Raw genomic sequence first — 13,334 nt, forward strand, 5'->3', positions numbered from 1 at the left:
AGCATTGGCACACTTGATCACTTCCTTCTCCACGGGTATTCTCTGCCCCTGGCTTGCCTCCGTCTTTGCCAGGTGCTCCTTCTCAGTCTCCTGTATTGGATCTTCTTTATCACATCAACCTCTAGACATTGGAAAACCCCAAGACTCAAACCAGGGCCTCTTCTTTTTACATTCACTCTCTCCATTATTTCATCCAGTCTCATGACTTTACATACTGTCTGTAGGCTGTTAACGCCACATTTGTAATTCCAGTTCCAACCTGTCCCCTGAACTCCAGGCTCTATAGCTAAGTACCTATTCAACATTTCCACTGAAAGGTCTGTCAGACAACTCCCACTTAAAATGTCTCAGACCCTACACTGGCTTTTACTCTAGTCTTCATTATCTGGGTAAAGACGCCTCAGTTTACCCAATGTCTCAGACCAGAAATCTTGAGGTCATCCTGGTTCCTCTCTTTTTGGTAAACCTCAGATCCAATCCATCAAGAAATCCTTTGTATCCCGTTACCTGTGCTGCTACCCTAGTCCAGGGATCCATCATCTCTTACCTGGACTGTGCAGTAGCCATCTGACTACCACTTCCTCCCTTGCCCCCTCAGTCACACCGATCCTGTAAAAACACAAGTTTTCAGTGGCTTTGCGTTGCACTCAGAATAAGATAAGTCCACATTATGGTCTGTGAGGCCTGCAAGATGTGGGCCCTGGCCACCTCTAGGCTCTCCGACATTCTCCCCTTCACTTCCTCACCTCCACCCTTGGTGGTCTTGCCAAACCCACTCTTTTCTCAGGACTTTTTTGTACTTGCTCTTCCTTCTGCCCACGTGCTCTTCCTCCATTGCTCTGCATGACTTACTCCTTCATTCCTTTAAATTTCTGCTGAAACCCTCTCCTAGTAGCCTCCCCAGACCACCCTGACTAACAGAGTACAGCCTCACCACCTCACATCACTCTGTCCCATTACTCTTTTGTATGTTTTTCATAGCATTTATTACCACCTGATGTATTTATTTGTTTGTTAGCTGTGTCACTCCACTGGATGCAAATTCCAAAATGGTAATGACTTTGTTTATCCACTGATACATCCTAGTTTCTTCTATGGTGTCTGGCATATGGTAGACTGTATTCACTTACAGTTATTATTTTTGTAAGCTGGTGGCAACTCTCTTTGCTCTAATTCTGCATCATTTAAATCAATGGGTTTTTTTTCTAACATGGAAAAATGTAATCAAGAAAGAGAGAAGAATGGCACCAAACTTGTTTTTCATATTTTCATAGTAACATTCCATTTTCTAATGTAGGTAATGAATATTCGAACAATACTGAACAACCTGGAAAAACCACAAGGCCTTTATCCTAACTATCTGAATCCCAATAGTGGACAATGGGCTCAATGTAAGTCAAAAGTTAAGCATTGTTGATACAGATGAACTTATTTGCAAAGTGAAGTAGAGACACAGGCGTAGAGGATGGAAGTATGGATACCAGGGGTGGGGGGTGGATGGTGGTGTGATGAACTGGGAGATTGGGATTGACAGATATACACTACTATGTATAAAATAGATAACTAATGAGAACCTACTGTATAGCACAGGGAACTCTACTCAGTGCTCTGTGATGACCTAAATGAGAAGCAAATCCAAAAGAGAGGGGATATAGGGACTTCCCTGGTAGTTCAGTGGTAAAGAATCCGCCTTCCAGTGCAGGGGACCCAGCTTTGATCTCTGGTAGGGGAACTAAGATCCCACATGGCGTGGGGCAACTAAGCCCATGCACCGCAACTACTGAGCTTGTGCGCCTCGACTAGAGAGCCCAAGTGCTGCAAACTGCAGAGCCCACGCACTCTGGAGCCCCTGTGCCACAACTAGAGAGAGAAAACCTGCATGCCACAACTAGAAAGAAGCCTGCACACCACAACTGGAGAGAAGCCCGCGTGCCGCAAGGAAAAATCCTGATGCCTCAACAAAGATCCCATGTGCCGCAACTAAGATGTGACTCGGCCAAAAAAATATAAATAATTAATTAAATTAAATTAAAATTAAATGAAAAAGAGAGGGGATACATATATATGTATAGCTGATTCACTTTGCTGTACAACAGAAACGAACAACATTGTAAAGCAACTATACTTCAGTAATTAATAATAAAAAAAAGTTAAGCATTGTTTTAGCTCTTTATGATACCCAGCACTGTTCTAGTAACAGAGAGAAGGAACACCAAGAAAAGCACAAATCTTCTTGGAGAATCTTTAGAAAAGGGGAAAGGGAGCATGGTTCCTTTAATAAATAGGCTTCTGTCATAAGACAGACTGTAAATGTTACCAGGGGAACTAGATTGTTCATTTTTCATGCATAACTGTGAGCATGATGATCTGTGAGCACATTTAAAGCTGTTAATCAGAAAGGGAATATCTGGTCAGGGTACTGTGGGGATGCTAGCCTATAATAAACTGGTTATATAGATAAGAAAATTGTTCCTTTGTGCTAATGACTAGCAGGGTTTACCCAGATTAGCTAGAGTATTCTATTTCATAACATTTTCTCTTTCTGTTTGGCTACAGGATGGGAGAGGAGACTGAGTCTTTAAGGGTTGAGAAATTGTAAGAGCAAACAGGGTGCTTTAGTCAATTTTAAGCCAGCAGATAAAGGCTTCCTGCCAGGAGAGCCAACTTCACCATAGAAGAAAGTATTGTGCTAGAAGCCCTCACTTCAGATCCTTAGGGACTTTAACCAGGCATATAAAGATTCAGAGTAGCTGAAAGAAATGTTCTCAAGCTGATTTGGAAAAACAGTGGTAGATTAAGCAGCACCTGAGAGCAAATGAAAAATCCTAAGTGAGATGTCTAGCTGTGCCGCAGATGTTGACGACGTCTTGAAATTTTACTCTAATTTGAGTTTTTTTCTTTATATTTAAATATGATATTCCTAGATGATTATGCCTCACTGCTACTTTACAAGTATTTTTCTTAAAGAATAATGTAGTAGAAAAAATGTGCTAAAATCTATGTCTGTGTTAATAATGTCTATGGAAGGCCCTAGCATTGAGACCACAACACCATAGTCAAGGTTGCCACTTAACCTAAGTGTGATCTGCAGATCACTAGATATCCCTGAAATCTCTCAGGGCATCTACACAATCAAAGCTTATTATATTTTTATAATAACACTAAGACTTTCTGCCTTTTTTACTGTGCTGACAGTTGTAGTTACATTGCAAAAGCAATGGTGGGTAAAACTGCTGAAGCCATAGTGATAGCCATGGCAGAGACACCAGATAGTACTAACACCAGGCATACCTCAGAAACATTGTGGGTTCAGTTCCAGGCCACTGCAATAAATCAAATATCACAATAAAGCTAGTCACACATTCTTTTTTATTTCCCAGTGCATATAAACGTTATGTTTAGGGGGCTTCCCCAGTGGCGCAGTGGCTGAGAGTCTGCCTGCCGATGCAGGGGACACCGGTTCGTGCCCCGGTCCGGGAAGATCCCACATGCCGCGGAGCGGCTGGGCCCGTGAGCCATGGCCGCTGAGCCTGCCGTGTCCAGAGCCTGTGCTCTGCAACGGGAGAGGCCACAACAGTGAGAGGCCCGCGTACTGCAAAAAAAAAAAAGTTATGTTTACACTATACTGTAGTCCATTAAGTATACAGTAGTATGTCTAAAAACACTGTATATACTTTAATGTAAAAATACTTTATTGCTAAAAAATGCTATCCATCTTCAGTAAGTCATAGTAATGTCAAAGATCACTGATCACATAGACCATAAAAATATAATAGTAATGAAAAAGAAATATTGTGAAAATTTTCAAACAGAGACACAAAGTGAACAAAATGGTGTTGGGAAAATGATGCTGATAGACTTGCTCAATGCGGGGTTGTCACAAACTTTCAATTTTTATAAAACAAAGTGTCTGCTCTGCAAAGGGCAATAAAGCAAAGGGCAATAAAATGAGATATACCTGTGATCATATCCTTCACTGCAGATAACAAATAAAAAGATGCCAGTTTCACTCATGAATGCTCTTAATGAAGCAAAAAATTGACTGATTCTAGTAAATCTCAATCATTGAGTGCACATCATTGTAATATTCTGTATGATTAAATGGAAAGGACGCTTAAGGTGTTTCTGCTGCGTGATGAAAAATAGTGGTTGCCTCATAGAAAAGCACTCGTGTGATTGAGTTGCAAGCTGAACTAGCCGCATGTTGTTTCACAAGTCACCATTTTTACTTGAAAGAACTACTGAAGACAAACTGGTTATTCAGACTTGGGTAATTGATAGACGTGGTCGCAAAAGTGAGCACGTTGCTTCAAGCAAAACTAACAGTATCTGTGCCAAAGGTAAAACTTGAGCTTCTAAATGAAAATTAGAATTTTGAAAAGCTTGCACATTGCCACCGTAACCTTAATGTCTTTCACCAACACTAAAAGACTCTTCTGCTGAGATTGGTGATGATTAACAAATATGGTTTTTCAATGTTGTATAATCAAATGTATCAACATCTGGAAGATGTGCATAATTCAGTGAACCAATATTTTCCAAATGACCAATGCATGCTGCTATAAAATCATGTGTGAGAAAAAGTGCATTCAAAGTGCAAGATGGCCCAATGGATTTTAATGTAATAGTACAAAAATTAATTGATGTGGTTTCTAACTCCACATTGCAACTGTTAAAAAACCTTGACCACCTGTCAAGTTTTGTTGTAGTACCAAAGAAAAATTACCCACAATTATCTGAAAAGACTATCAAAATACTCTTTGCTTTCCAACTGTACAAATGTGTGAGGCTGAATTTTCTTCATATATTTCAGCCAGAACAACATACAGCAGCAGATTGAATGTAGAGCAGATATGAAAATCCAGTTGTCTTCTAGTACAGCAGACATTGAAGAGATTTGCAAAAACGTAAAGTGGTATCAGTCTTCCCACTAATTATTTTTGTTTTGTGAAATGTAACATATTCTTATGAAAAATCTATATATTAATATAATGGGTATATTATTACTTTAAATAAATTAATAAAATATTTTAAATTCTGTTTTCATTTCCAATATGGTAAATATTGATAGATATTACATAAACAAGTTCTTTAGGGTGCTTATTCGTTTTTGAGAGTGTTAAAGGGTGCTGAGGCTAAAAAGTGAGGGCCACTCTAGTATTTGGGATAAAAGAGAACCTGAGTAGCTTTCTGAGTTCAAAATAACTAGATAAGATTCTCTGAAAGGACAAGCGTTTTTAAAGTTCTCCTTCTCACGAAAGATTTCAAAAGTTGAAGAAAAGTCTCTATGATTTACTTTTCTCTTCCTGTGATATAGGATTTAGAGGTCACTGAAGAGGGACAAAAAGTCAGTTGTTCTGGAACATCCCAGCTTCACCTTCTGGGTCACCGATACACTACGTATTTGGCCATGCTTCGTGGTACAAAGGGCCCTTTGTAATTGGATTGTTTATGGGCCAATTCCTGATGGAAAAACAAATAGGGTTCATGAGTCCCCTGTCTCTCTTCCCACACCCCCATCCTGTGTTCCAGCCACAAGGAAGACACACTTTTTTTTATTCTTTAATCAAGATCTGCTTGGCCACATCCAGGTCTTGGCTTGTGCTGTTTCCTCAGCCCTTTTACTGCACTTCTGGCTCCACCAATAACCAGCCCAATCTCCATTTCTTCTAGGTGGCTTTCTTCAAGACACTGCTTGGAAATTGTTAGCACCCGCTTCTCCTCTGCCCGCCCCCTTCTTCCTCCTCTGTCCGCCCCCTTCTTCCTCCTCTGTCCCAACCCTTTGGGTACTTTCCTATCACAGTCTTTTCCTAATGATTCATATACATACCCATCTTCCTATGGATCCAGAACTTTTGAGGACAGTGACTTCATCATATTTGTTAACTCAGCACATAGTATCTTACAGCTAGTAGGAGCTTACTTGAGTTTTGTGAATACTCATACAGTCCATATCCAATCTGCCTCTGCTTTTTTTTTTTTTTTTTTTTGGTCGCAGGCCTCTCACTGTTGCGGGCCTCTTCCATTGCGGAGCACAGGCTCCGGACGCGCAGGCTCAGCAGCCATGGCTCACGGGCCCAGCCGCTCCGCGGCATGTGGGATCTTCCTGGACTGGGGCACGAACCCGTGTCCCCTGTATCGGCAGATGGACTCTCAAGCACTGCTCCACCAGGGAAGCCCTCTGCCTCTGCTTTTAACAATGGTTCTGTTTTTCCTCTCTGAACAATTTGTCTCCTGCTCCTCAGTTGTGGCTGAGAGGCAGCATCTGGTCCTGGTCAATGATAATCTCTCTTGACTGTTGAGGCCAAGTATGGGGCTCCGTGTCTTATAAACAGAACAATTATCACCCTTCTTCAGTTAACATAACAACATTATATGTATGTGTGTGTGTGTGTGTGTGTGTATCTATAAAATATGGTGTTACTAGTATCATTGGGGGATTGCTTTGAGAGAAGTTCAGATGAAGTCTATAAAATTAAGAAGTGAAGATACTGAGTATTTAATCCTTTTTGTCTTGATTCTTTTGATTTTTTTTCCCTCTTTTTAAGTATTAGGAATCCTTTTATGTGATCCAATCCTATTGAAAAGAATACATTACCCCTTTTATAGAAAAGAATACATTAACCCTTTTATAAAAGAACATAATATTTGAGTAGCTATTATACACATTATGTTTAGAATATTTGGGAATAAGAATACCATACATGTTCTTTCTAGAAGTAGACAGTCCTTTCCTGCTGATAAAATCAGGCATGTTCTCTCTTACAGCCACTAAGATATTTACACAGCTAACACAAATAGTCATCCAGACATGGGGGAAGCTTAGTGAGTGATATGCTAAATTATCAAAAAGACCTTTTCTTGTTTCTCCTCTATGTTCCTTTATGTTCCTTTATTTTGATTCTTTCCAAATATAAAAATTTTATAGGTAGGAAAATAGAAAATCAACTAGCACTTAGCAACATTAATTAAAACAAATATGTAAACCCTTTTCCTTTTTTAAAAAATCACCAAATGCCCAAGCTTGCTTCTTCCTTCATTGTAGAATCATAACCCAAGGGAGAAGAAAATGAAACTGCTTCTGGCTGTTAGTTTTCAGCTCTCATTGCTTTAACTCTGAAGGACATGTCTGGATCATGGCCATCATTTCCTGTTACTTCATTTAGTCCCCGTTATTTTGACAGTAACTGGACAGTGATTTGCTTTACCACACATCACTTGCATTTGTCTCCTGCAATCATGTTTATAACAACAGGGCTTATTATCGATGAGATAGTACTTAGTCTATTTAATTTGTAAATGTCAGAGGTTTCTGTGGCGATTTATTTAGGAAATTGTAAAGGTCACTTCAAACTGCTATTTTAAGGATCAGCCTTACAATTATAAAAAGACTAACTTTACATTAAAATTAAAACTAATTCTGGACTTTCTGCAAAAGAAAATCCATATTTACTTAAAAATATAGCCCTTCTGGGCTTAATAGGTGTAGTCCTTAATAAGACTGACTTAAAAGAATTTTGCTTTGTTCATCAATTTTTTTCTGAGTACCTACTATGTGCAAGATGCTTTTTAGGAGCTGATGTGGACTGGGAAACATAATAGGTCTGGTCCCTGCCCTCCTGGATCATATAATCTTATGAAGGAGACAAAAAAAATTTCACCATCTTATGAAAGTGCAGGTGTGGTACACGTGTGCTATCAGAAAGTGTATAATGAGAGAACTTAGTGGGCATCAGATATGAAATATGAGTAAGGATTACTAAATGAAGGAAAAAGGAATCAGGGAGCTCACTTCAGACAGAGAGAACAATGCCTTTAGAATCCCTGAGGTGGGAAGCAGCCTGATGGTTTTGAGAAACCAAAAGAGGGACCATATAGCAAGAGGGCAGAGAGCAGATAGAGCAGGACTGATAATATAGAGAAGATTGAGGTCATACAGGGCCTCCCAGGTCTCCAGAGACCCAGGATTTGAGTCTTCATCATTGAAGGCTTTAAGTAAGGGCTGATCTGATTCACATGTTAAAAGGGTTGCTCTGGCATTCATTAATGTGGGAAATAGATTGGAGTGACACTGCCATCAGAACTTTGTGTGATGATGGAAATGTTCTGTATCTTCCCTCTTCAGTGCAGTAGCCACAGGCCACATGTATGAGCACTAGTATGGCTGAGGAACTGATTTTTTTTTTTTAATTTTAATAAATTTAAATAGCAAGATGCTGTCACAGTGCAGGAGACCAGATAATTTGCCATTGCAGACTCAGGCAGGGCATAGTGGTAGCTTGGGCCAGAATCATATTAGTGAGGACAGGAAGGAGTAGATGGACTTAAGAGATACATTGGAGGTAAAATTAGTAGAGTTCGGTATCTCATTGAATATGGGAGTGAAGGAGAGAAGAGGTAAAGAATGACTATTTGATGTCTGACTTGTGCAGTCTTGGCAGGATGGTGGCACCACTTAGTGAGATAGGGACCAAGGCTAAGATAAGGTTGAGGAGGAAAAGATAATACATTCACTTTTAACCTGTGTTCAATTTTAGGTCCCCATGTCCAAGTGGAGTTGTTGGGTGGGACTCAGGAGAAAATTGTCTTGATAGTAGTATAAAAACCAATTTACTTTTGTGTAACTAAATCAACTAAAAAAGGTTTTATTTTTTTAATAGATACATAAAGTTAGTTTCGAGTTATGAAACTTCAAATGCAAATTTCCCAAATAAGACTATCTTATTAATGCGCAAATTCTCTATGAATTCTAGGAATGATATTTCAAAGAGAGTATGTCTTCGTTTTTGTAGGTAAATGTGCTTGAAAAGTAACAGTATTCATTCAAACAGTAGGCCAAAGAATATGTACATTTAGTGTTATATGTTAGAGAGCAAGTGATTCCAAGTTTGAGACCCTGTGTGGGCTGAAGAGTTAGCTGGCACCTACCAATGTTATAATTTCATTTAGCCCCTCTAAGCCTCAGTTTTCTCACTTTTAATGAGGATTACCTACCTATAAGTCAAAGACTGTTTGTACAGCAATAATATAAATATGTAGTGGATCTGGCATAATAAATGACAGTGGAGGGGGACTGTAGGAATGGAGTACATTGATTCCTCCCTATCTGCAGGGGATTGGTTTCAGGACCCCAGGGATACCAAAATTCATGGATGCTCAAGTCCCTTATGTAAAATGGCACAGTATTTGCATATAACCTATGCATATCCTCCAGATACTTTAAATCATCTCTAGATTATTTATAATACCTAATACAATGTAAATGCTATGTAAATACAATGTAAATGCCATGTAAATAGTATTTGGCTGTGCGTGGCAAGTTGAAGTTTTGCTTTTTGGAACTTCCTAGAATTTTTTTTATCATATTTTCAATCCACAGTTGATTGAATCTACTGATGGGGAACCTACAGATATGGAGGGGTGACTGTATTAAAAAGAAAAACTTCTCCTGCCCTGTCTTCTTTCTTACCTCTCTCAAAGGATTTTGACCCTTCAGATTAATAACACTACAAAACCTATCAAATAATAAAAATTATAATACAAGAAGCTGAGGAGCTTCTGGTTATACTGCAAGCCAGTTTTTTTTTTTGTTTTTTTTAAGATTTGATGATACAGCTTTGACATAGTTTATTATTGAGAGATAAAGCAATTAAAAATATATTTGAATATGGTGAAACATTTTAATTTGGTATTTTTACTAAAGAAACAGAGTTTTAGAATTAGGGTTGATTATATATTTTTTATCTGCATGTTTACAAAACTGTATTGGTAATTATTTAAAGTATATCACATTAGTTAACAGCACATCAGCTCATTTCAGAATATCTTTCAAAAACGAGATTTGTTGGAATTTAAATGTAACATTGAGTTGCAGTTGACTTAACGGTTTTGCATCCTAGTTACTAATATGATTTTACTGCATTATCTGAATTAAAGTCTGAATCAGTCTAAAATTCATTTCCCTCTCTTTGCAGATCACGTGTCAGTTGGAGGACTTGGAGACAGCTTTTATGAATATTTGCTAAAGGCATGGTTAATGTCTGACAAGACAGATCTACAAGCTAAGAAGATGTATTTCGATGCTATTAAGGTAAACCCAAATTTAAATCATCGTTGCCACTCAACTAACTTATAACTTGCATATTAATCAAGCTTTAATGAAGAAATGGAATACTACCTGAGTGGGTTAAAAAATGTTTCCAGTTAGATAGAGTTCAATATGTGCTAATATAATTATAACGATAATAATCATACTTGATAATGTTTAGTTCTAATAGGGTAGTTAAAAGTTTTTTCCATGGTTCAAACCTCAGTTAAGATTCACACATCTTAAAAAGGGTATTTTTCTTCAACAAGTATGAGTTCCCTATTAGAGTCACAGTTAAAATTATGGAGAGGAAAAAATCCTGAATTTATTATATATTCTAAAAATTGAGGAAGTTAAAATTGCCCGAGATTACAGACAATCCTAATGGTTACCTCCCTTTGAAGTAAACTTACCTCCAGAGATAAATAGTACTTTCAAATAAAAATCTGCGGGCTTCCCTGGTGACGCAGTGGTTGAGAGTCCGCCTGCCGATGCAGGGGACACGAGTTTGTGCCCCGGTCCGGGAGGATCCCACATGCCGCGGAGCGGCTGGGCCCGTGAGCCATGGCCGCTGAGCCTGCGTGTCCGGAGCCTGTGCTCCGCAATGGGGAGAGGCCACAACAGTGAGAGGCCCGCGTACTGCAAAAAAAAAAAAAAAAAATCTGAACTAACCAAACTAATATTTAATCGAAGATTATTAATAGTTTTCAAAGGTCCTTTGTGATGGAGGAGGAATGAGAGTGAATAAATATTTGAATTACCTTCTGTGTACTAAGTAGTGTGTTAGGTAGATACTTTATGTGGTGTTTGTTTCCTTAAATAGTTTTTTAAAATTTTTATTTTATATTGACTAACAATGTTGTGTTAGTTTAAATAGTTATTTTTTAAGTGAAGTGTAGTTGATGTATGATATTATGTTAGTTTCAGGTGTACTATATAGTGATTTGACATTTGTATATGTTATGAAATTATCACCACAATCAGTCTAGTAACCATCTGTCCCCATACAAAGTTATTACAATATTATTGACCATATTCCTTAAGCTGTATATTGCATCTCTGTGGCTTATTTTATAATTGGAGATTTGTACCTCTTAATCCTCTTCACTTATTTCTCCTGCTCCCTCATCCCCCTCCCCTCTGGCAACCACCCATTTGAACACTTAGGTTGCTTCCATTTCTTGGCTATGGGAAAAAATGCAGCAGTGAACATGCAGGTGCATATATCTTTCCATATTAGTGTTTTTGTTTTCTTCAGATAAATACCCTAAAGTGAAATCACTGGATCGTATGGCAGTTTTATAGTGGCTGCACCAATTTACAATCCCAAAATAGTGCACAAGGATTCCCTTTTCTTCATATCCTCACCAACACATGTTATTTGTTGTCTGTGATGATAGCCATTCTGACAGGTGTGAGATGTTATCTCATTGTGATTTTCATTTGCATTTCCCTGATGATTTGTGATCTTGAGCATCTTTTCATGTGTCTGTTGGCCCTCTCTCTGCCTTCCATCTTCTTTGGAAAAATGTCTATTCAGGTCTTTTGTCCATTTTAATCTGGTTATTTGTTGAGTTGTATGAGTTCTTTGTGTATTTTGGATATTAATCTCTTATCAGATATATTTTCAAATATCTTCTCCCATTTAGTAGGTGGCCTTTTCACTTTTTTTGTTTGGTTAGTTTCCTTCACTGTGCAAAAGCTTTTTAGTTTGTTGTAGTCTCACTTGTTTATTTTTTATTTTATTTTCCGTGTCTACACACACACACATATCTATATGTGTATATAGATATATATATATATATATATATTGCTAAGACCAATGTCAAAAGAGTGCACTGCCAGTGTTTTCTTCTAGGAGTTTTATAGTTTCAGGTCTACACTTAAATCTTTAATCAATTTTGAATTTATTTTTATATATGGTGTGAAAAAGTAGTCCAGTTTGATTCTCTTGCATTTAGCTGTCCAGTTTTCCCATCACCATTTATTGAAGAGGCTATCTTTTTCTCACTGTATATTCTTTCATCCTTTATCATAGATTAATTGACCATATAAGCATGGGTTTATTTCTGGGCTCTCTATTCTGTTCCATTGATCTATGTGTCTGTTTTTGTGACTGTACCGTACTGTTTTTATTACTGTAGCTTTGTAGTATACTTTGAAAGCAGAGAGTCTAATACCTCCAGCTTTGTTCTTCTTTCTCAAGATTGGTTTGATTATTTGGGATCTTCTGTGGTTCCATACAAATTTTAGAATTATTTGTTCTGGTTCTATAAAAAATGTCTTTGGTATTTTGATAGGGATTGCATTGAATCTGTTGATTGCCTTGGGTAGTATGGTCATTTTAACAATATTTATTCTTCCAATCCATGACCATGGTATATCTTCTCATTTGTTTGTGTTGTCTTCAGTTTCTTTCATTGATGTCTTATACTTTTCAGAGTACAAGTCTTTTACCTCTTTGATTAGATATATTCCTAGGTATTTTACACTTTTTATGCAGTCATAAATGGGATTGTTTTATTAATTTATCTTTCTTATAGTTTGTTATTAGTGTATAGAAATGCAACAGATACCTGTATATTAATTTTGTATCCTGCAATTTTACTGAATTTATTTATTAGTCCTGCTTTTTTTTTTTTGTGGTACGTGGGCCTCTCACTGTTGCGGCCTCTCCCATTGCGGGCCACAGGCTCCGGACTTGCAGGCTCAGTGGCCATGGCTCACAGGCCCAGCCACTCCGCGGCATGTGGGATCCTCCCGGACCGGGGCACGAACCTGTGTCCTCTGCATTGGCAGATGGACTCTCAACCACTGCGCCACCAGGGAAGCCCAGTCCTGCTTCTTTGCTAGTGTCTTTAGGATTTTTCTATATATAGTATGTCATCTGCAAAAAGTGACAGTTTTACTTTTTCCTTTCCAATTTGGACTTCTTTTATTCTTTTTCTTGTCTATTTGCTATGGCTAGGCCTTCCAAAACTATGTTGAATAAAAGTGACAAGAATGGGCATCCTTGCCTTGTTCCTGATCTTCTTGCTTTCAGCTTTTTATCATTTATTATACTGTTGGCTATAGATTTGTCATATATGGGCTTAATTATCTTGAGGTATATCCCCTCTGTATCTACTTTGTTGAGAGTTTTTATCATAAATGGATGTTGAATTTTGTCAAAAGCTTTTTCTACATCTATTGAGATGATCATATGAGTTTTATTCTCCAATTTGTTAATGTAGTATAGCACATTGAT

The 13,334-nt window shown here is 37.9% G+C and overlaps 1 protein-coding gene across 9 annotated transcripts in view; it reads left to right on the top strand.

Moving 5' to 3' along the window:
* The window catches only part of MAN1A1 (mannosidase alpha class 1A member 1), a 194,144-nt gene that overhangs the window by 128,598 nt on the left and 52,212 nt on the right, over positions 1 to 13,334 (top strand). For all 9 annotated transcript variants that reach the window (XM_024758978.1, XM_024758981.1, XM_024758980.1 and 6 more), the window contains exons 8-9: positions 1,298 to 1,391; positions 9,975 to 10,090. In XM_024758978.1, the coding sequence (XP_024614746.1) occupies positions 1,298 to 1,391; positions 9,975 to 10,090 (210 nt within the window). The remainder of the gene's footprint in view (positions 1 to 1,297; positions 1,392 to 9,974; positions 10,091 to 13,334) is intronic.

Source organism: Neophocaena asiaeorientalis, unplaced genomic scaffold (genome assembly GCF_003031525.2).
Source record: "Neophocaena asiaeorientalis asiaeorientalis breed wild unplaced genomic scaffold, Neophocaena_asiaeorientalis_V1.1 scaffold5, whole genome shotgun sequence".
Lineage (NCBI taxonomy): Eukaryota > Metazoa > Chordata > Mammalia > Artiodactyla > Phocoenidae > Neophocaena > Neophocaena asiaeorientalis.